General features: G+C 41.8%; 1 protein-coding gene across 2 annotated transcripts in view; it reads left to right on the plus strand.

The window, feature by feature from the left end:
- The first annotated feature begins 16,400 nt into the window (after positions 1-16,400).
- Positions 16,401-23,532, plus strand: part of Mycbp2 (MYC binding protein 2) — a 234,775-nt gene continuing 227,643 nt past the window's right edge. For both annotated transcript variants that reach the window (XM_042685653.1, XM_042685654.1), the window contains exon 1: positions 16,401-16,989. In XM_042685653.1, the coding sequence (XP_042541587.1) occupies positions 16,685-16,989 (305 nt within the window). In that variant the 5' untranslated portion in view covers positions 16,401-16,684. The remainder of the gene's footprint in view (positions 16,990-23,532) is intronic.

Raw genomic sequence — 23,532 nt, forward strand, 5'->3', positions numbered from 1 at the left:
TTCAAGCCCCACAAGTGAACAAAAATAAATGGAAGAATTTTAAAATAATTTATAGGTATGCTAATACATAAATCATGTATGTATTATTTACATTGGTTCATCTTGACATTTCTATCCATACATACATTTTCATATGTGCATATAATGTATCCTGATCAAACTCACCCAATCTATGACTCTTCCTTCCCCTCCCTCTTCTAAACAATTTCAACAGGTCTCACTGTTGTATTTCCATATATGTAAATTAACTACTTTAATAATATTCATCCTTTTTTTTTTTTTTTTGCCTGTCCTGGGGCTTGAACTCAGGGGCCTGGGTGCCATCCCTGAGCTTCTTTTGCTCAAGGTTAGCACACTACTGTTTGAGCCACAGTGCCACTTCTGGCTTTTTCTGTTTATGTGGTACTGAGGAATCTGATCCAGGGCTTCATGCATGCTAGGCAAGCACTCTATAGCTAACACAGATTCCCAGCCATATTCATCCTCTTTAGTTGCACTGTATTTTGAAATTATTCAATCTCCTCTTGTTTCCTATTTGCATTTTACTTTTTCAGCTGGAGATTAAACCCTTGGCTTCACACATGATAGGTAAGTTCTCTATCAATGAGCTACATCCAACGCCTAAAATAAAATTTATTGAAATACACTCACATAATACAAAACTTACCCTTTTAGGGTATAAAGTTTTTTACTTTTCAGTATATTATACAAAATTTAATTCTAGACATTTTTCATCCCTTCATCCACTTACCTACCAATCTCATATCCATTAAACAATCATACCTTCCCATGTCTCCCCTGCAGCCATAGGCAACCAACAATTTACAGTCTGCTTCAGTAGATTTGTCTAATCTGCACGTTTCATATAAGTAGAAACACACAATATATCTCCTCTTCTATCTGGCTTCTTTCACTGACTACAATATTTTCAAGGTTTCCATGTTGTATCATGTAACTCTATTTCATTTCTTTTTATTGCCAAGTAATATTGCACTGCACATGGTATGCTTTTAAAAGATCACAATAGATTGAAGTAAGCTAAAAATCTGTGGCAAAACTAAGTACAGTAGGGGGGAAATGATTGTATTTTTTAAAAGTACATTTTTCAACTCCTTTTTCAGGTCAGCAAACAAGCAAGAGAAAATAAAAAGCAATTTTTAGTTCTTTCCTGGAAACTCCCTGAGTTTCCTATTTTAATCATACTTATTCTTCCAGGGTCTGTGGTCATATTACAATCCATTTCCCTTGCCTTCTACCTTATGCAGGTCACTTTTTTCTGTGCACCTGACCTCTTGAGGGGCCCTCTCTTCTTGATCCTGAGTGCCTTAGTTGAGGCTCTGAAAGGGTCATGCTGAACTACCTTAGAGCATGCTCCCCAACTATGATCTGTGATTGGGGAGAAATAATGATGGAAATGGGTAGATGGGGAAATGCAGTAACATTTCATTACTGTGTTAGGAAAGAAGAAATTCAAGAATCTATAGCTTAGCCCCTTCCTGTCTTCATCCAATTAGGTGTTAGGTGCATGCAGGTTCCATGAAATCTCCCCCCTAATACTGGATGTCAAAATTACTAATATTTAGAGTTTAGAGGAGAGTTTTGCTTTTGTTTTTGTTGTTGTTTTTTTTTTTTTGCATTAAGCTCTGATCTTCCAGTTTAACCATCATAGTAAGTGATAATTTGCTTCCATTTTCTATAAACCTCATTATAACTTTGTCAGACTGTAGGAAAGGACTGTTCAAAAGTTACTCTTTTTTTTTTTTTTGCAGTAGCCAAGATGTGACAGGAGTCATGATAAGTTATATACTTTTTTGTGTGTGAAAATGCTGTGCAGAGGGGGTACAATTACATGGGCAAGGTAATGAGTACATTTCTTATCAAGCATTGTTGCCTCCTCCTTTGTTTCCCCTTCCCATCCCTTCCCGTCTTCCCCCTAAGTCCCCCCCCACAAGTTGTAAAGTTTGTTTTTTGACATAATGTCTTGTAGATCTCATTGGTGCAATGGGTCTGCCTGTATAAGTTATATACTTTTAAATTAATTACAAAAAGGCAGAAAAATGGCTACCAGTGCTAAAATAAACAAAAACAAAAACCTAGTACCATCTGCACTCACCCTGCAGAAACTAGAGGAAGTTTCCTCCCCAGCCCAGAACCAACAGCTGCTGGTGCTTAAAACCCTTGCATGACTGTGCTTGTTCATAAGGACTGGGAGGAAAGTTCTATCCTTGTCTGGTACCTCCAGAAATACAGATACTAGAACCACAATCAGGACATCATGTTCTGTGGGTCCTAAGGAAGTTTTTTCCTGCAGCTTATCTTAGGACCACAGGTACTGATATTAAATTTCCACGTATCATGCATAAATATCCCTCAGGACTTGGAGATGGTCTCCTCTAGGACTTGTAGATAAATCCAAGGAAGCTGCTATCATGAAGTCCAACACTTGCAATCACTTCACAGAACATAAAGAAGAATCTTTCTATATCTCATAGTCCCCATGTCTATAGTTACTTAGATCCCAGTATCAGCCCGTACCCATCCCATGGCATCTAGAGAAGCCCCCCATCTAATCCCGTGATTCCAGAACTGTGGGTGCTAACCACAGGACCAAGCATTTCCTGCATTCATCTTGAAGGCTCTAGGGAAGACTTCCTTCATACCCAGTAGCTTAAGTTCATCTACAAAGCCCCTTTTCCACATAAGGCAACATATATACGATTTCTGAGAATTCTATTCTGGACAGCTCTGGAGAACTATGATTTGTCCTACCACCAACATATATTCACTCTCACAATCACTTATTATAAACAGAGCCCTTACAGTCATAACTTAAAAAGGTAAAGTGATACTAATTTTAAAATTATTTTGTGTATACCAGTATCACAGGGTAAGAAGTCAAAATGTGTGAAAATTAGACTGTTAGAAAATTTGCAAATTATGTATTGCTTCACTTTCTATTTCTATGGAAGAGTGTTGACCTATCTGAAATCATAATTTAAGGGAAAAAAGATGATCAGTGAGTATCTACAAAGATTATTGTCATGCTGTCCTTTATTTAATCCTTGATTATTTCTATTTTTTGCATTGGTTGGAGTTGGGTACTGAATAAGTTTTTCAGCCATCCATACTTTGTCAGAAAACATTCATCTATAACATATTTATTAATAAACCACATCCTGTAACATAAGAAAAAAACAGAGCCCTTTGGTCTGACACAATGTTTCTCAGATTCTGTATCTGTGTAAATCTTCAGATGTTACTAGCCAACAAATGCACAGTGTGCAGGGTAGGCAAACAAACATCAGAACATATATATCAATCGCCATGTGGAACACTGCTTCAGTCTAGAATGTTATCAACTATCCAGTAAGTGGTTTGTCTCCTTGATGTTCAGTTACCCTAAGGGCTTTTGTTCTCTTTTGCTGGACGGTGGCATGCTAGACAGTAGCAAAAACCATTCCAACACTGTGGACGGGAAAGCTGTGGCTATAAACTATGAATAACCTATGTCAGCATCCTCTAGCATGGCCTCCAACATTGCACAATGATTACTCCATCCATATGCTTTTTTCAAAAATATTAACTTCTAGAACTCCCTACATGGTTGGTTACTGTGTCTTCCAGGTGAGATACCTTCTGGGCATCACAATGTAATTCACATGAAATACTTTCTGGACACGACAATGTAATTCAAAGATTTCATACTTCATGGTTAACTCCCATATGTCACATATTCATATGTGTCTTTCACAGATCTCCTTCTCACCAGTCTTCCTATATGTCTACTTCCAGGCCCTTGAACAAACAGCCAAGCCATTACCCATGAGTATTACAAACTCCTTGTTTAGGCCACATGTCTATCTGTAAAATGGATGGCCATGTGCACTGCATGGTTGGAAACACTGGGTGCTTTTATTTCGCCATCATCTATTAGGTTCACAGTGCAGTACCCATTCATTTTCAGATTTTACCCATTTACCGTATCGACTTGTATTTTCTTAATAAGAACCAAGCTCAGCCTTGTTCTTGCTTATCCTGAAAACCATAAGAACTCAGGCTGTGCAGCCATGTGTTTGAGTTCAGTGACCAGTGCAGCCATGAAGAATGACAAGGAAGTCTGGCCATATATTTATGGTGTTTATTTTTTCTCTGGCCCTGCTCATGCACAATTCTGGGTATATCACTCCCGTCTTATGATAAGTTGATATTGGGCCCGTGGACCTTATGAATTGGAAATTCTGACAAAACCCAAAACCCCATTCTTTGGTGATCAGTTCTTGACGTGACTTCCCATATTGACTTGATCTCTCATGGTAAGATATTCAGTTTCTGTCAAGATCCAAAGAACATAACAAGGGCCTTTTCCTCCCTCAAATAGTGTGTGATTGTTTTATCTCTAAAAATCCCATGGCCACTGGGTTTGTGATGGCTCATGCCTAGCTACTCACAAGACTGAGATCTGAGGATTATGGTTCAAAACCAACTCAGGCAGGAAAGGCCATGAGACTCTTACCTCCAATAAACTACTCAGAAAAAGTTGTAAGTGGCTCTGTGGCTCAAAGTGGTAGCACACTAGCCTTGAGCAAATGAAGCTTAGGGACAGTGCCCAGGCTGTGATTTCTAGCCCCAAGTCCAGGGGGAAAAATAACAACAACAGCACAAAACCCATGGCCTTGCTTCAGAATCTTTGGGCTCTTGTTTGTGATCTTCACATAGAAGCTTCTCATTTGTTCTACAGCATCTTTTCCTGCCACAGATATATCTAATTTCCTAGTGTTGGATATGTTGAATGGTCCAAGAAGCAGGACTTCCTGCCCTATAGCCTAGAGATGATACATCACTTTCATACTCTGGGTTGAAAGCAAGATGTGAAATGGAGCTGTAGTCTCATCTGAAATTCAACAAGGAAGGAGTCACTTCCAAACTCATATGTTTCTTTGCTGAATTCTAGTCCTTGCAGGCTGCCATCCTGAGAAACTGAGCTCCATGTTGGCTAATTCAGCTCCTGGCCCTGCCCATGCACAATTCTGGGTCTATCACTCCTATTTTATGGTAAGTTGATACTGGACCCATGGACCTAATGAATTGGTGGTTCTGACAAAACCCAAAGCACAGATCTCTCATTGCAGCTTGCTTCTTTAAAGCCAGTAAGGTACCAGTGAGACAGAATTTACAATGACAAGTAAGCTAATCATACCAGTAGAGTAAGGTCCAGTTCAACAACGTTGCCATATTCTGTTGCTGGTAGCAATTTGCAGAGCCTACCCACACAAAAGGATAAGGGTTTATACAAGCCATGGATTCTTGAGGATCATGGGGATTAATTTAGAAATTATTCACTAAAGATGGGGTTCCCCTGGCCACTAGATCAGTGGATAATCTAGCTCTGAAATCCCATTCTAGAATCTGCTTCTTAAGACCACTCCCCAAACTAACGGACCTAAATTAGTTTCCTCAGGAAATTGATTCAGACATGGAAACTGACATGCAGCAAGTTTATTAAAAAGTCCCAATACTAACTGTGATGAAGTGAGGATAGTGAGAGAAAGAGGGTCAAGGAGACAGAAAGAGAGAGGGAAGAAGATGAGAGTCAGGAAAGAAATTGAACACTTCTAAAACAACTACAACGAAAGCCTTAGCACCTTCCAGTACTATGAGCTGGAATAGTCCTTCAGAATCACAAAGAATCAAAGTAAGAATATCAGGTCCTATTTTGTCACATTAATGAGTTATTTGATGAAGAGGTATAACCTTGGGTAACACAGTTTCCTATGCCTAAATCTTTGAAAGAGGCTTATTTGGGAGCAAGTAGCCAGCTCTCAACATTCTCAGAATATTGAGAAAAAAGCCCTTCAGACCTTCTTTCTCTGAAATTGGGGGGGGGGGGGAGGGGGAATATGGATGTTTAGAAGGCACAACATTGTAGCAATCACTAATGAAATTTCAAGGCATAAATAAAATACAATTCAGTCAAGTTTTTGATATGACTTGATTAAAGAAAAATATAGGATCCAAGGAAATGAAGTGGTTTTGTGTTTTTAATTATTTTCATGATTTATATTTTTCAGACAGACTGTTAGACTTTAGATAGGAAATGCACATGGAAAAGATGCTCGAGCCGGGAGCCGGTGGCTCACTCCTGTTTTCCTAGCTACTGAGGAGGCTGAGATCTGAGGATCACAGTTCAAAGCCAGCCCAGGCAGGAAAGTCTGTGAGACTCTTATCTCCAATAAACCACTAGAAAACCGGAATTGGCGCTGTGGCTCAAGCAGTAGAATGCTTGACTTGAGCTGAAGAGCTGAGGGATAGTGCCCAAGCCTAGAATTCAAGCCCCATGACTGACAAAAAAAAAAAAAAAAGATGCTAGAGTTGGTGTGTAGGATTGAAAAGTTTGTACACGTGTGTGTGTGTGTGTGTGTGTGTGTGTGTGTGTGTGTGTGTATGTGTGTGTGTGTTCCAGTCCTGGGGTTGATCAGTGCCTGAGTACTCAACTTGAGCTTTTGTGCTCAAAGATAGTATTCTAACACGTGAGCAACAGCTCTACTTCGGTGCTTTGGGGTAGTGAATTGGAGATCTAAGTCTTATGGACTTTCCTGCCAAAGTTGGCTTCAAACTGCAAACCTCAGATCTCAGCCTCCTGAGAGGATTACAGGCATGGAGCTCCAGCCCCCAACTTGAAACATTTTAGTTTCAATTAACAGAACACACTGGGCGCCCATGGCTCACACCTGTAATCCTAGCTACTCCAGAGGCTGAGATCTGAGGATCGCGGTTCAAAGCCAGCCCTGGCAGGAAAGTCCGGAAGACTCTTGTCTCCAATTAAACCACCAGAAAACCGGAAGTGGCTCTGTGGCTCAAGTGGTAGAGTGCTTGCCTTGATCTGAAGAGCTGAAGGACAGCACCCAGGCCCAGAGTTCAAGCCCCAAGACAAACAACAACAAAAACAAACAAAAACAAACCAGAACACTTGTCAATTATCAGAGATTATCAACTAATCATCTCAGGTTCATATTATCCCAAAGCCATCTTAATACCTTGGAAAGACCAAGGAAGAAATGCTAGTGCTACTAGAACTGAACCATGCAGAAGTTCTATAACCCCCAAAATGTGTGAGAGGTGGGGTTTAGGGAGGACATGGGGGAGGTGGGAAGGGAGGAGAAAGGAGAGAGTGAGTGAGATTAATTTTTTCCCCTGCCTACTGGCCAATCACCCATTTTGGCCCACAAGTTTACCTAACTTGAACCTAGCTGGCAAGAGAGGCGTGGAAAATATAATTGCAGAGGTCATTCCACTGCTTCACAGAGCAGATCATGGAAACGGAGAGGAATGGACTCAAGAGCAAGGGACAAATTACAGGCACACCACTACAGGGGAACAGAGAGGTACACTGAGGAGTACCTATAGAAAAATACGGTTTTTTTCCTCTAAAGTAAATCAATAACTAAATACTGAATTAATTAGTAAATAATTCAGTGCCCAACATTTAACATCAAATAAATGAGAACATTTTGTCTAAATTAAGAAAATGCTTTCACTTACCAATAACTAATTTGGGAAGAGTATGAAATGCTTTTCATGAATTCTAATGTTCCAAAAACTTTTTTGGTACCATCTGGCCTAGTTTGAAGGTAAACCTAGTGTGGTATCAAAAAAGACAAAAGAGCAGAATGCTGGTGGCTCACGCCTGTAATCCTAGCTACTCAGGAGGCTGAGATCTGAGGATTGTGGTTAGAAGCCAGCTCAAAAGGAAAGGCCATGAGACACTTATCTCCAATAAAATACTAAGAAAAAGCCAGGAGTGGTGTTGTGGCTCAAGCAGTAGAGTTCTAGCCTTGAGCACGAAAAAGCTCAGGGTAAATGCCCAGGCCAAGGACTGGCACAGAGAGAGAAAGAGAGAGAGAGAGAGAGAGAGAGAGAGAGAGAGAGAGAGAGAGAGAGAGAGAGAGAGAAAGAGAGAGAGAGAGAGAGAGAGAATATGACATATAAAAGACTAGTAAGGGGGCTGGGAAGGTGGCTCAGTGGTAGAGCACTTGCCCTGCATGCATGAGGCCCTGGGTTCGATTCCCCAGCACCACATAAGCAAAAAAGCCGGAAATGGTGCTGTGGCTCAAGTGGTAGAGCACTAGCCTTGAGCTGAAGAGCTGAGGGACAGCGCCCAGGCCCAGAGTTCAGGCCCCACGACTGGACCAAAAAAAAAAAAAACAAAAAAAACTAGTAAGTTGATCTCTTTACTTTCAAAAAATAAAAATAAAAACATCAAAATGGAAAGTTAACCTAGGCATATTAATTGACACAGAATGTGAACTAGGAATTATTTATAACTTTTACTGATTTTATAGTGATTTATTATTTTATAATGAATTATAATTTGTTATAATTTATATAACTTCTACATAAATTATTATTTTATAATAAATTATTAAAACTTATGATTTACAGTTTTTGAACCTCCATATATATATATACCACAACTGCTAGAAATTTGTTAAGAAACTATAATCTGTTCTGTTCTGAGTATTATAGTTCAAAATGGACTTATAAAATTCCCAAAATTCACTAAATATATAAAAAGAATCTATATTTTTGTGAATTAATATTATCCCAAAGCAGGTATTTAAAGGAAACAAGTATTGTCTTTGGATTCCACTCTTCTTGCTCTTTCTCTTCCTGTTTCTCTTCTGCTGGTGCTGCTGCTGTAGCATTATTTATTTTGGTATAACAGGGGTAAAGGAGGGAGAAAGAAGAAGAAAAAGAAATGTTTCCTGCTTCCCATACAGGAAATGGGAGTTAAAGACCTTTCATTCTTTTCAAGGTATATTAAGTCTGTATTACAATGACAAAACAACAAAAAACAACCAATTTTTAATTTTTTTTTTTTGTTGGTGGTGGCGCTTGAACTCTGGGCTTGGGTGCTATCCCTCAGCTCTTCAGATCAAGGCAAGCACTCTACCACTTGAGCCACAGCACCGCTTCCGGTTTCTAGTGGTTTATTGGAGATAAGAGTCGCATAGACTTTCCTGCCTGGGCTGGCTTTGAACTGTGATCCTCAGATCTCAGCCTCCTGAGTAGCAAGGATAACAGGGGTGAGCCACTGGTGCCCGGCTAAACTTTGCTATTTTTATTATTAACAATTATTTACAATTTTTTTTCTTGGTCGTGGGGCTGGAATTCTGGGCCTGGGTGCTGTCCCTGAGCTCTTCAGCTCAAGGCAAGCACTTTACCACTTGAGCCACAATGCCACTTCCGGTTTTCTGGTTAATTGGAGCTAAAAGTCTCACAGACTTTCCTGCCCAGGCTGGCTTTGAACCATGATCCTCAGAGATCTCAGCCTCCTGAGTAACTAGGATTACAGGCGTGAGCCACTGGCACCCAGCTACAATTGTTTTTATTACTTCTTCTGGCACAGGATAGGTACACATCTCAAATAAGGAAACATTAATATAGCCACATAGTAATATTACTAATTGTTATTGCCTACCAGGTAGTGTGCCAACCAAGTACGTCATATACATTACTACTTAATTTAATCCTCAAGAATTAATGGAGTAGATGCTCTTATTATTCTCTTTCCTAATTAGACAACATAGTCTAAGAAGTTAAATGTCTTTATAAAATAACCAATAACAATGAAGAACACAAACAAAAAAAATCACACTTAGTAAATCAGTTTTGGAGACATTTAGATATGTCTTGATTTCTGGATTTGATAACAACCTTATTAAATATATTTAAGGAAGTATGATAGGATAAAATCACCATTCTATGTAAGAATTGCAATGTCCCTTTAGTGTTTGGCAATATATAACTTAAACTATTTAACCTAAATAATAACTACCAACTGACTAATTATCTTATAAACAAAATGCTGTGGTTGTTTAACTTCTCTCTAGGAGAGTTACACTGTATGTGACTTCTGACTCAGTCATGAACACATGTTCTAGCATACTTGAATTACATATGAGATTTTAAAAAAAAACGTGATATGTATCTCCTGTACAATGGAATCCAGTCTTTAATGTTACTCATCAATCATTCTAAACTAATTATTTAGAAATGGAGACATTCTGGGAGATCTTCACTAGCCACACAAGAGCCTTATATCTAAAATATACTTAGAACTCACAAAATTAGATCCCCCAACAACAAATCCTCAAAGAAACAACTGCCTGATTAATAAGTGGGCTAAAGACTCAAAGAGAGTCTTCTCTGAAGAGGAAATAAGAATGGCCAATAGACACATGAAGAAATGCTCAACTTGTGTAGCCTGATCAATAAGTGGGCTAAAGACTTAAAGAGAGACTTCTCTGAAGAGGAAATAAGAATGGTCAATAGACACATGAAGAAATGCTCAACTTGTGTAGCTATAAAAGAAATATGAATCAAAACACATTGAGATTCTACCTCACCCCATTTAGAATGGCTGTAATCAAGAAATCTAGTAACAACAGATGCTAAAGGGGATGTGGCCAAAAGGGAACCTTACTGCATTGTTGGTGGGAGTGTAAACTGTTCAACCACTTTGGAAAGCAGTATGGAGGTTTCTCAAAAGACTCCACATAGAGCTCCCATATTATCTAGCAATTTCACTTTTGGGCATTTACCCAAATGATCACAAACAAGGTCATACTAAAACTACCAGCACAACTATGTTTATCTCAGCATTATTCACCATAGTTAAGATATGGAACCAACCCAGATGCCCCTCAGTAGATGAAAGGATCAAGAAAATGTGGTATATATACACAATGGAATTTCTATGTCTCCATCAGAAAGAATGACACCACCTCATTTGTTAGGAAATAGAAAGACTTAGAAAAAAATTACATTAAGGGAAGTAAGCCAGACCCAAAGAAACATAGGTCCCATGGTTTCTCTTATTTGCAATAACTAGTATACATCTAGGATAATAAACCAGACAAGCAGAAAGGGTCAAAAGCTATGTAATTATGACCATATAAGATGATGCTAAGTGAAATGAACACCAAGATAGGGACACGAGGTTTTTTCTTTGTTGCTGTTGTTTTTAATGGACTATGTGATTTTTTTTTTTTTTTTTTTTTGCTTTCTTTTGTATGTTCTTCCCTCATGGTATAACTCCTGTTGTTACTGTATTTGATTCTGTTGCCCTGCAAGTTGTATATACATTTTTCTAATTTGGGGAGGGGAAGAGAAATATCAAATGCTGAAATAAGGATACAGATTGACCCACTGTAACAATGAGATGTACAAGACACTATGTTGAATATGAACTTTACAACTTGGGGTGGGGGGATTGGGGAGGGAAGGGATGGTAGGGGAAAAAAAGGAGTTAACAAAACTTGATAGTAAATGTACTTATTACCTTACTCATGTAACTGTAACCCCTCTGCACAGTATCTCTACAATAAATAATCTCTCTATATATAAGAAATGGCCTACAGAATCTAATAGTCATTTGTATAAAATTTGCATCTTTTAAAACTAATGTAAAAGGAAAAGAAAAAGCATGTTTATGCCTACGGGTCAAGATACTTGAGGGATGTAGTGTAACTTCTATTTAAAAGAATCTTAAGCCAGGCTTAGGGGCCCTTACATATATTCCCAGGTACTAGAAGGCTGAAGCAGAAGGAACGCTTGAGGCCAACTTGTACAACACAGCCAGATCCCCTGCCTCTCACAAATAAGTAAAAGTAGCAGAATTCTTATTGCCATGTTGAAATTTTCAGTTTGTAGTTCTCAATATAGGAGGGAATAGGGTTTTTAGTACTGAATCTGTGAAGAATGCAGAATCCTTTGACTCTTAAAGCGTGAAGGTCATGGGAATGAAGCATTTCTTTACTCTTCAAGCCTGAACATTTCTTCTCCAAATTTGCTTTCCTTACCATGCTTGCTTTGAAATGTTGTCAGTTCCCAACTTTCTTCTTAAATGCTCTCCTACACCATTATGGAAATCAGGGAATTAAACACATATTCACCAATCTCGGTGTGTCTGGTTAAACACAACTTTGCTGTGTTTAGAAGCATTGTGGCATCAACACACTGATCTTTCAAATAAAACTTATTAACAACATCAATCTGCTCTCTGAGGTACACATCATGGCTCCTGGCGCACTACTACACCGGAGCTAGTGTTTTTCTTTAAAGGAAAAAAAAATCTATCATCTATCTATCTATCTATCTATCTCTATATATCTGAATATAGAAAAAGAAATGTAAACGCCTGTTTTTGCAGTTTCCCATGGAAAGAACAACAAAAATCTGCGATTCTAAGAGTGAAAGATGAGGCTACCATGAGGGTAATAAAAGGGTAATAAAACGGGCAAAGGCAGGCTAGGTCGGCCTGGGTTGCAAGCTAGTCTTTGAATGCGTCATGCGCTGGGTCTAGCCATCCTGACACCCAGCCCGCCCAGCGCGGTGCCCAAGCCGCGCCCTCCAAGCCTCCCTCTTGACACGGGAGCACACATGCTCCCCAGCCGGGATAAAGCTAAGATGGCAGTGTGAAAGGCGAGTCACGCTCCGTGGGTCTGCAGTAAAGTAAAATAAAAAAGCCCTCTGCGTTCTTTCATTTTGCAGGGCCTTGAGTAACAAGTACCCCCCCTCCCGCCCCCAACACACACACACACACACACACACACACACACCCCAGGGTGGCAGAAGGACATTTCGTAGCATTGCATGCAAAGGGACCGGAAGGGGACAGTGGCTTTGCAAATTGCCAGAAACCCACAGTTACAGATTGGCAGAGGATGGTGCAGGCGATCCTCGCGATTTGCCATGAGGACCACTCTCTCCTTCACGTCCACCTTGACAGTGGAAATAAAGGGGACACTCCAAACACCCTTTCTTGGGGGGGGGGGGGACTTCCATGGTACTCATCTGCCCGGGCGATAGCTTGGTGACATTTGCAGGGCGCAAGCGGCACGCAGCGCCCAGGCAGGAAGAGGAGGGGAGGAGAACAGGCCGGCTGCACAGGCTTTCAATTTAGAGTAGGGAGACTGCTGCCGCTGCCGTGGAAGGAAACGCTGCCAACCGCAACAGACACGCCACCCTCTGATCCCCAAGCGAGCATGTGTGGGCTCTGCGCACGCCTAGTGGTGCGGCTCAATGACAAGGGATTTCTTAGGGAGTCATCCAGTGACCGGGTTTTGCGTGTACCCAGGAGGCTCAGGAAGGGGCTTGCCTGGTACTGAGAAATACAGTTAGCATGAAAGAAGAGGTGGACAGAGATGCACTGAGTCCAGTGCCCACTAGGAAAGTCTCCTTGGCTGTACACATCATCTAAGCCTGGAAGTGCTTTCTGTGCAGGCGACAATCAAAAAAAAAATATTTTTCTCCTGCTTAAGGTTAGACTGGTCCGGATTTGCTGGTGATGCAATCAATTAGTAAAGACACAAGACACTATCCCTACCTTGACAAAAAAAATCTAGTGCGTTTTGTTTCATTGCCATGTACAAAAAGCCACACAGCCGAGGTGGACATTCTTGTTGCTTTTCCTCCTCTACCAATCTCATGAGGTATTACATCGATCGTTATTTAAAGAAGGACACTTGCCTCCAATAAGTATTAAGTAGCAGAGTCAGGATCCAAATTGATGGATATCTGATTTCAGACATCCTTTTAGGTGCTACTTTGGTTCTTACAACAGTAACCATTTGCAGGGATTATCTACCTGTTAGGCCTTTGACTCCCCTCTTGCTCCATCTCCCTCCTTTTTTCTTTTTTTTTTGCCCGTCGTGGGGCTTGGACTCCTGGCCTGGGCACTGTCGTTGAGCACTTTGTAGCTCTACCACTTTCGGCCACAGCTCCATTTCCAGTTTTTGAGTTGGCTGGGTATAAGTTGTGTGTGTGTGTGTGTGTGTGTGTGTGTGTGTGTGTGTGTGTGTGTGAGACAGGGTACTCTTGTGCCCTGGCTGGCTTTGAACCTCCATCTTCAGATCTCAGCCTCTTGAGTAGCTAGGATTACAGGCATGAGCCACTGGTGCCCTGCCTGACTCCCTCTTAAGGGCTTCTATAGTAGTGTTTTGTTCTTCTCTTATGTCATAACAGTGGTGGGGTCCTGAATTTCTGGTTCAACATCAAGGTTTTAACTGTTTTTATTCCGAAGAGTTTAATCTAACAAGTACTTATTGCACACTATGTGCAAAATTCCAGAGTAAAGACAAAGAAAGACACAAGAGAAAACAGTAAGAAACTCAGGAACTTGTGGCTCTGACCTGTAATCTTAGCTCCTCAGGAGGTTGAACTCTGAGGACAGAGTTCAATCCAGCCAACGTAGTAAAGACAGAAACTGAAACTGTGGCTCAAGGGTAGAGTACCAGCCTTCAAAAAAAGCTAAGAGACAGGGGTTGGGAAGGTGGCTCAGTGGTAGAGCCCTTGTCTTGCATGCATGAGGCCCTGGGTTTGATTCCTCAGTACCACATAAGCAAAAAGAAAAAAAAAGCTGGAAGTGGCGCTGTGGCTCAAGTGGTAGAGCGCTAGCCTTGAGCTGAGGAGCTGAGGGACAGCACCCAGGCCCGCCCCCCCCCCCCCCAAAAAAAAGGTAAGAGACAGTGCCCAGGCTCTGAGTTTAAGCCCCAATATACACATATGTGAGCACACATACACTACCCAAAAAGATAAACAGTTACTAAAATTCTGACTCGCACAACTGTTCTTTGTTCTTCTGCTTTCATTTCTTTTTCATTTTTCTTTTTTGTTGTTTGTGGGGCTTGAACTCTGGGCGTGGGCGTTGACCCTCAGCTCTTCAGCTCAACGCTTGCTCTACCACTTGAACCACAGCACCATTTCTGGTTTTCTGGTGGTTAATTGGAGATAAGACTCTCATGGATTTACTTGCCTGGGATAGCTTTGAACCATGATCCTCAGATCTCAGCCTCCTGAGTAGCTAGGATTACAGGCATGAGCCACCAGTGCCCGGCTATTTCTACATTTTTATTTCAAGGATATACATCTATGATTTAAAGCTCCAAATATAATTTATCCTTTTCCGCACCCTTCCCCTCCATGGTTAGAATTACTTTCCCGTTCATTTTAAACACTAAGCAGAGCTTTTCTTCTTTTTCTCTTTCTTTCTCTCTTTTATATTTTTAAAGATAAAGAGATTCAAGAACAGGTACAGATATAAGAACTGTCACTAGATAAAGGATATACTTCTGGAAAACTAGAACTTAGAAAGAATTTTGTCAGGACTATAAATTGATCAAATTCTTAAAATTGAAGTTCAAAAAAGAAAACAATGATGAATTAGGTCATTGGCACATATGTTTGTACAGAAGTCACTTATTAACTAAGTAAAATACCTTGAGGATTCAGCAAATGTTACATTTTTATAGATAACAATGATAAAAGTCATTGCTAGATCTGGCATTTGGAGATGTTACACAGTCTTAATTACACTTAATACTTTCCAGTCACACTCAAGTATTATGTTTAATGATACAAGTCTAGGTAGAAAATGATAAGCCATTACGTGATTGTCAAGATAAAACTGTACATTCAGGTGATTGAGAAGTCAGCAAAGGAATAGAAAAACATTATTGCATTAACTGTGGTCAAAATGTTGAGAACAAGAATTAGGAATCAATGGTGGCTCATGCCTGACATCCTAGCTACCCAGGTGGCTGAGATCTGAGGATTGTGGTTTTAAAAATCTTATCTCCAATTGACTACAAAAATCCTAAAGTGGAGCTGTGGTTCAAGTGGTTGGACCCTAGCCTTGAGCAAAAAAACAAAACAAAAAAACTCAGAAAAAGCACCTAGATTCTGAGTTTAAGCCCAGGACCAGCACAAACTTTAAAAAAAAAAATTGGGAATGACCCTGGTTTAATTTCACTTTCTCCAGAAAAAATAATGTACTGATGACTATTTGTCAAACCCATTTTTAAGGGACTTAAATCCTCGTGATAGAAAAAAAGGCTGGACTGGAGGCATGGTTCAAGTGGAAGAGTGCCAGGCCATGAGTTGAAGCCCTAGTACACACACACACACACACACACACACACACACACACACACACGCAAAATCACTCAAGTGGAATTCAAACCAAACAGTACTATTCAATGTTGGAAGCCACAAATTTGGAGGGAAGGTAGAGCTAAAGGGCACAGCCCTTTTCCTTTGGCGATCCTCTGGAGGGAACCCCATTACCTGAAGACCGAGGCCGGCAGCATTTCCCCCCCCCCCCCCCACGCCCCAATATCTTGCTTTACTCTTCTTAAGCTGCTAGTAAAACCAGGAGACCTGGATTTCCAGCAGATTCGCACCACCCAGCCAGCACACACCCAGGCCCCTAGGCGGAGGGAGCGGTGGCGGAGAGGGGCGGGGTTGGAAGGGAACGGGGGGTTCCAGCTACTGAGCATGCGCGAAGCGCGGCGCAAGCGCCTTACGGCCGGCCGCTTCCCATTGCGGGTGGCTCTGGCGGTGGCAGCGGTGGTGGCGGCGGCAGCGGCCGGCACCGCCTCCTCCTCACACTCCCCGGGTGGCGGGGTTAGATGAGCGGCCGCCGTAGCGGTGAGGGCGGCGCTGTGGGGAGGAGAAGAAGAAGGAGGAGGAGAAGGAGGTCTCTGTCTTTGTAGTCGCCCCGCTGCGGGAGCCCGAGGCCGTCTCCGGAGCCGTCGTCGTTGGAGAAGGGCTGCGAGCGCGCGCGCGCGTGTCTGCCGGCCCGGCCCGCGGGGACCCGGCGGCGGCGGCGGCGGCGGCGGCGAGGATGATGATGTGCGCGGCGACTGCCTCCCCCGCCGCCGCCTCCTCGGGGCCCGGCGGGGACGGATTCTTTCCAGCCGCCGCCACCTTCTCTTCCTCCCCGGCGCCGGGGGCGCTGTTCATGCCGGTGCCCGAGGGCTCGGTGGCCGCCGCGGGACTGGGGCTAGGGTTGCCCGCCACGGATTCCCGGGGTCACTACCAGCTGCTGCTGTCAGGCCGAGCCCTGGCCGACCGCTACCGGAGGATTTACACCGCCGCGCTCAGTGACAGGGACCAGGGGGGCGGCGGCGCTGGACACCCGGCCTCCAGGTGAGTCTCCGGCAGGGGAGGTGGGCTGGGTGTGTGTGTGTGTGTACGGGGGAGGGGGGACCTGCCCTGTCCCTGCGCCCCAAACCGCGTGTGCCACCGCGTGTGCGCGCGCCAGTGTGCGTGCATCTGCGCGAGCGTGCCCTGGGTACGGAGCCGTCTGGATGCTGGAGGGAGAAGCACTTGGCGGGGATGGGCGGGTGCGGTGGCTGCGGTGTGCGTGTGCGCGCGTGTGTGTGTGCGCGCGCGTGTGTGGTGTGGGAGAGAAGGGAGACGGGGGGGGGGCGTAGCGTGTGACGCTAGAAAAGGTGATGGTGGTGCTGGGTCGGTCACGACACGTGTGTGTATTGTTGAGGAAGGAGGTGGCACGGTGGGTCGAGGGTAAGACAAGGAGAGAATTGGCCAGACAGGGAAGGGAAGTGGCTCTTACCAGTGTCTGCGGCAGTGTTATTGGCACACACTCTTCCTTCCCCCCCCTCCACCCCCAAACTCACAATGACATTCTTCTCCGCTACCCTCCTTCAAAGAAACCTGCCATTCACCTGGGGGGGAGGCAGTGCTGTAGGTTAAGGATAATGTCAGTATCCGTAGGATGAATTGTAGACGGTCCACGGTATGGATGAATAAAAGGTGGAGATGTATGTAGGCTGTGAAGCGTCCGACAGAGAATGTGGGAGCTGTACTTTGTTGATCTGGCCTTTGGGATTTCGCGAATAAATGATTGCAGCTGCTCTTGTGTTCTGATGTCCCATTCGGCCATTTCCCTTCATCTTCTGTTCTGTATTCTCTGTTATTCGTAGGCGTGTGAGTAGAAGGGGCTGCGTAGGGAAAAAGGGGAAAAAAGAAAAAACAAACCCGAAGAACTTGTGTGACAGCTAGTATAGTGTTCAACTGCCATCAGCTCAGAGACATCGGAGTGGCTCTGGGACTTGGTTGTAATGAGACTGTCTGCATCCTCAGCTTCCTTGATGCAGATACTAAATCACTTTCGTTTTCTTTTTCTTAAAATGTGGGTGCCTTTTATGGCTAAGGGATCGCCCATTGTTTTCTTTTCCATGCCTTTACTTGCCACCTACCCTAAAGGATGGTGACTGACTTGTTTCACCAGCTTTGACAGTGGTAATTGGGACTTGATGTCATTCCTTCCCATAGTATCTTGCAGTTTACCAGGAAAGCATAGTAGAATTTTGTCAGAGTTTACTGCATCTTCCCAGTGTGCTGTGTAAGTCAGGAAGTTGTAGTTTATTAGTATGTATTGTAGGTTCGCCATTGAAAAGAGTTGAAAAGATAGAGCTTTGTTCACACTTTCCCCAGGTAAACTGGCCTTCTCATGCCTGGGATTATTTACAGGTTTGGGACCAGGAGTACTTTCATAAAGTAGATATAAATGTACATATATAAATGTATATGATATAGATATAAGTGTATTGTTTTGCCTTCCTATCCAAAATGTCACATGTATGTTTCTTGCTAATATTTTTGAAAATAGCACAAAACCATATTTGAGAGTTGGCTCTAATAAGTAGGTATGTTATGACTGCAGTATAGTTCTATCTATGCCAACACCTTCCAGAAATTACTTTGTATGTTCCCCCTCCCCCAGGCTTATACATTATTTTGTGTTTGTCTTTCTACTACTTGTATAATTTCTTGACAGTTTTAGGCAAAATTAATAGAGGTTAATAACATGCATAAAATTTGTGAATGGCTTGTAGTTTTTGGTTGATTTTTGAACACACTGTCAATGAAAACTAAAAGAATAGTTCAGTTATTTTAAGAAATATTCATGGAATTCAGGCTAACCTTGTAAGATAGTGCCTGCTAATAATGCTTCTTCACAGCAGTATTGTTTATTACAGATCATGAAATATTTTTTTCTAAATTTTAGCCTGCAAATGCTCTTTATGTGAGAATTTGATTTTAATTTAGTCATTTATTAAAAAAATTCAAGTTGGGCCTGGGAAGGTGGCTCAGTGGTAGAGTGCTTGCCTTGCATGTATGAAGTCCCGGGTTCAATTCCTCAGCAACACATAAGCAGAAAAAGCCAGAATTGGTGCTATGGCTCAAGTGGTAGAGCGCTAGCCTTGAGCTGAAGAGCTGAGGGACAGTGCCCAGGCCCAGAGTTCAGGCCCCATGACCAAAAAAAAAAAAAGAAAAAAGAAAAAGAAAAAAAAATCAAGTTAATGGTAAAAGCTGGCATTGAATCTCTGAGTGGATATGTGTATAGGGTAGCAATTGAGTTAGAGAGTAGATAAACACAGAAATCAGCCACAGTAGAGGATTCAGCTATAGGGAGCATCGGGTTTCATGGTATAAGGAACAGGAACAATGAAAAAGAGGTTAGAAACCAAGAAGAGAACCATGAAACAGTAACACTTCTTACCAGAAGAAGAGAGGATTTCAGAATAATAGGTAAGTGCTAAAGAAAGTTTATAGGTTGCAAATAACTTTTGAGGGAGTGTTCATAGTTGAGGGATGTGTGAAGAGTGAAGGTGTTGAGTTAACCAGGACCAGGGTGTGTGTGTGTGTGTGTGTGTGTGTGTGTGTGTGTGTGTGTGTGTGTGTGTGTGTGTGTGTGTGTGTGAAGGTGTTGAGTTAACCAGGGTGTGTGTGTGTGTGTATGTGTGTGAACCAGGACCAGGGTGTGTGTGTGTGTGTGTGTGTGTGTGTGAAGGTGTTGAGTTAACCAGGGTGTGTGTGTGTGTGTGTGTGTGTGTGTGTGTGTGTGTGAAGGTGTTGAGTTAACCAGGACCAGGGGTGTGTGTGTGTGTGTGAAGGTGTTGAGTTAACCAGGACCAGGGGTGTGTGTGTGTGTGTGAAGGTGTTGAGTTAACCAGGACCAGGGGTGTGTGGTGTGTGTGTGTGTGTGTGTGTGTGTGTGTGTGTGTGTGAAGGTGTTGAGTTAACCAGGACCAGGGGTGTGTGTGTGTGTGTGTGTGTGTGTGTGTGTGAAGGTGTTGAGTTAACCAGGACCAGGGGTGTGTGGTGTGTGTGTGTGTGTGTGTGTGTGTGTGTGTGTGTGTGTGTGAAGGTGTTGAGTTAACCAGGACCAGGGGTGTGTGTGTGTGTGTGTGTGTGTGTGTGTGTGTGAAGGTGTTGAGTTAACCAGGACCAGGGGTGTGTGTGTGTGTGTGTGTGTGTGTGGTGTGTTTGGGGGTTACCATTTGAAAAAAGGTAGGTGTAAGTATTCAAATATAGGAAAGGAAGAAAATAAAGAACTTAGAAAGGGTAATTGTTAGAGATCAATGGGATATTTCAGGGATGTTTAAGATGACTGATCTAGAGGTTAGTTATAAAAAATGTTAGGAGTGTTGGTCTTCCTTTAAAAACAAAGAGATGAATTATTTGTAAAGATACATATTGATAGGTTTTTAAAAATTTTTATTGTGAAAATACCATACAGAGGAGTTACAATTACATGGGCAAGATAATGAGTACATTTCTTATCAAGCATTGTTGCCTCCTCTTTGTTTCCCCTTCCCATCCCTTCCCATACTCCCCCCACCTCCCCCCTTGATAGGTTTTCTTGAGGGTAGGAACTATAACTATTTATGTTTTACGTAATGTATATGTCTAGCACATTTTTGGTATTCATTCTGTAAATACCACATGCCTACTGTGCCTGGCACTGTTGTTGGTGCTGAAGGTATAACAGTAGACCTAACAGATAAGGTTTCTACTGTCTTTGAACTTCGACTCTAGTAGGAGAAATAGACAACCAGTAATTTCAGTTACTGATAATTGTGAAGAAAACACAACTAGATTCATATCATCAAGCATTTGTAGTTAGACTGTTTTAAGTGACAGATTCAGGAAAAGTGTCTTTGGGAGTTGGCATTTAGGTTTAGATAAAATGAAGAGTCAAATCTAGAAGAAGATCGTTTAAGAAATTGAGGTGGGAGCTTGTTATATTCAAAGAACAAGAATGACAAGTGAATTATCAGTAGATGTAGAGTTGAGAAACTGAAGGATTCAAGCATGGAGACGTAACAAAGTTAAGAGTTGGAATTTTGACACTAGACTAGTTTCAAATCCTGACTCCATCATTTGTTAGTTGTGTAACCCTGAATACATTATATAACTTCTATCTCTTAGTTGTTTTTTTTTTTTAAATTTGTAGAATGAGGGTAATATGGACTGCTTTATTACGTGAAGTTCGTGGTATTATTTATATTAGTGAATAGTAGGTTCTTTCCCCCTTTTTCTCTATAGAGAAGGAAAGGCCTTGCTATTTGCTCTTTTTGATCCCTATACTAGAGTTGAATGTAGAAAAACTTTCATTTATTCAGTGACTGAATAGGTATGTTTTTAAATGAATGAGTTGATCCGAATTGCACCATTTTCATTGGGGAAGTAGTTGAATAAGAAAGGAATGTTTGGTTACTTCTTCCTGTGAATAGTGGTATGGCCTTATAGTTGGGAAGCACCACGGTCAGTGGCTGAATGTTAGAGTTCTAGAGCCAGACTGAAATCTTTTGTGAAAAAAACTGTCTTTTCTGTCAAAGTATTTTGCTTAAAAGTTCCTGCTTTGGCCTGACGGCATGACTCTTAAGGAAAAGAGGAACTGCCTTGGGATAAGAGAGAATTTATAAAATGTAAAGGTTTGTCTTAAACTGCTTTTCTTTTCAAGATGGAATTAAGACATGCCCCTGGACTCTATAAGAATTAGTGGAGGGTATGGGTATATTTTGAGTTTACTGTTAATTTTATCTCAAGATCCCTGTAATATAAATACATTTTACCCTATTCAAACTAGCCAATCGATAGTTTGTGAACCTGAGTCCAACCAATCTGAGCAGGGGGCAAGGCCTGCTGTGTTAGAATCAATACCTGAGCCCACTGCCAGCTCTGTGTGCTTGCTTGCCAGAGTTTTGGCCGATGGCACACCCTTCTGCAGAAGTAAATTTCATCTTGCTGAGACAATTCTTTATTTATTTATTTATCATTGTGACTCCAGTGGTTCTTGAGAGCATATTTATAATTGTTTAAATCTTTTCTTAAAAAACATAGAAAATTGGTTTAGTTAGATTTTCTTTGTCTATTTCTTTCTCTTTATTTTCTTTTCATGCTCATACGGTGGCATGAACTCAGGCCTTACATGCTTTTTTTTTTTTTTCTTCTTTTGCTTAAGGCTGTTGTTCTACCACTTGAGCTACACCTTCAGTCCAACATTTAATTAATTTTAGTTTCTCTATTGTGGGTTAATTGGAATTAGAATCTTGAGGACTTTTCTGCTGGGACTGGCTTTGAACCATGATCCCTAGACTTCAGCCTCCTGAGTAGCTAGAATATAGACATGAACCACTAGTGCCTGGTGCTTCTTTCTTTCTTTAACTCTGTGTGTGTGTGTGTGTGTGTGTGTGTGTGTGTGTGTGTGTGTGTGTGTGTGTGTGTCTTGTTTGGTGTGGGGAATCAGCGTGTGTGTGTGTGTGTGTGTGTGTGTGTGTCTTGTTTGGTGTGGGGAATCAGCATTTCAGCCCTTAGCTGTTTCTTTACTTGTAACTTTTCTTGGGTATCCATAGGACATGTTCCCACACATGCTCTGTAAGTGCCAGTTATTATTATTATTAAATCACAATTGATATTCCAGTCATCTTGATATTTAAAAAAAACGTTTGCAATTCAGAAAGGAGAACTTGTAATTGATTTAGGGTTAATATGTGACTAAAGTTGAAAGAAAAATAGAAATGAAAGGTATTTGATGATAGTGTTTGACTATTTGGTAAAAAAGGAAATGATACCGGGAGGGAACTGATAAATGGGTAGATAAAGAGGAGTCGGGCTTTTTGGATCTTACAGTGAGTGGTATATGAGCAATGTTAGTGGAAATAATACATGAGATTGTGACCATAGTGAGGAACTACTTTTCTTCTCAAAGCTAAATTTACTTAGTTCCTTTAGCTGCTTGCTTTCCCTCCCTTCCTCCCTCGCTTCCTTCCTCCTTCCTTTCTTTCTCTTTCTTCCTCTTTCTTTGTTCCTTTCTTTCTTTCTTCCTTTCTTTCTTCCTTTCTGCTTCCTTTCTTTCTTTTTCTGTTTCCCTACCCCTTCCTTCCCTCCCTTCTCTCCCTTCCCTCCCTTCTCTCTCTTCCCTCTCTCCTTCCTTCCCTCCCTCCCTCCTTCCTTCCCTCCTTCCTTCCTTCTTTCCTTCCTTCCCTTTCCCTCCTTCCTTCCCTCCTTCCTTCCTCCCCTCCTTGCTTCCTTCTTTCCTCCCTCCCTCCCTCCCTTCTTCCTTACCACCTTCCTTTCTTCTTCCTTTCCCCCCTTCTCTGTCCATCTGTCTTTCTTTCTCTTTCTTTCTTTCTTTCTTTCTTTCTTTCTTTCTTTCTTTCTTTCTTTCTTTCTTTCTTTCTTTCTTTCTTTCTTTCTTGTCAGAAATAATATTTGAGCCCATCTTACAGGTGCATAGAATTTCTGTTGTAAGAAGGGCCTGGGAATGTGGCTTAGTGGTAGAGTGCTTGCCTACCACACAGCAAGTCCTGGGTTCCATTCCTCAGTACCACATAAACAGAAAAGGCCAAAAGTGACACTGTGGCTCAAGTGGTAGAG

This window comes from Dipodomys spectabilis, unplaced genomic scaffold (assembly GCF_019054845.1).
Source record: "Dipodomys spectabilis isolate Male_0828 unplaced genomic scaffold, ASM1905484v1 ptg000095l, whole genome shotgun sequence".
Lineage (NCBI taxonomy): Eukaryota > Metazoa > Chordata > Mammalia > Rodentia > Heteromyidae > Dipodomys > Dipodomys spectabilis.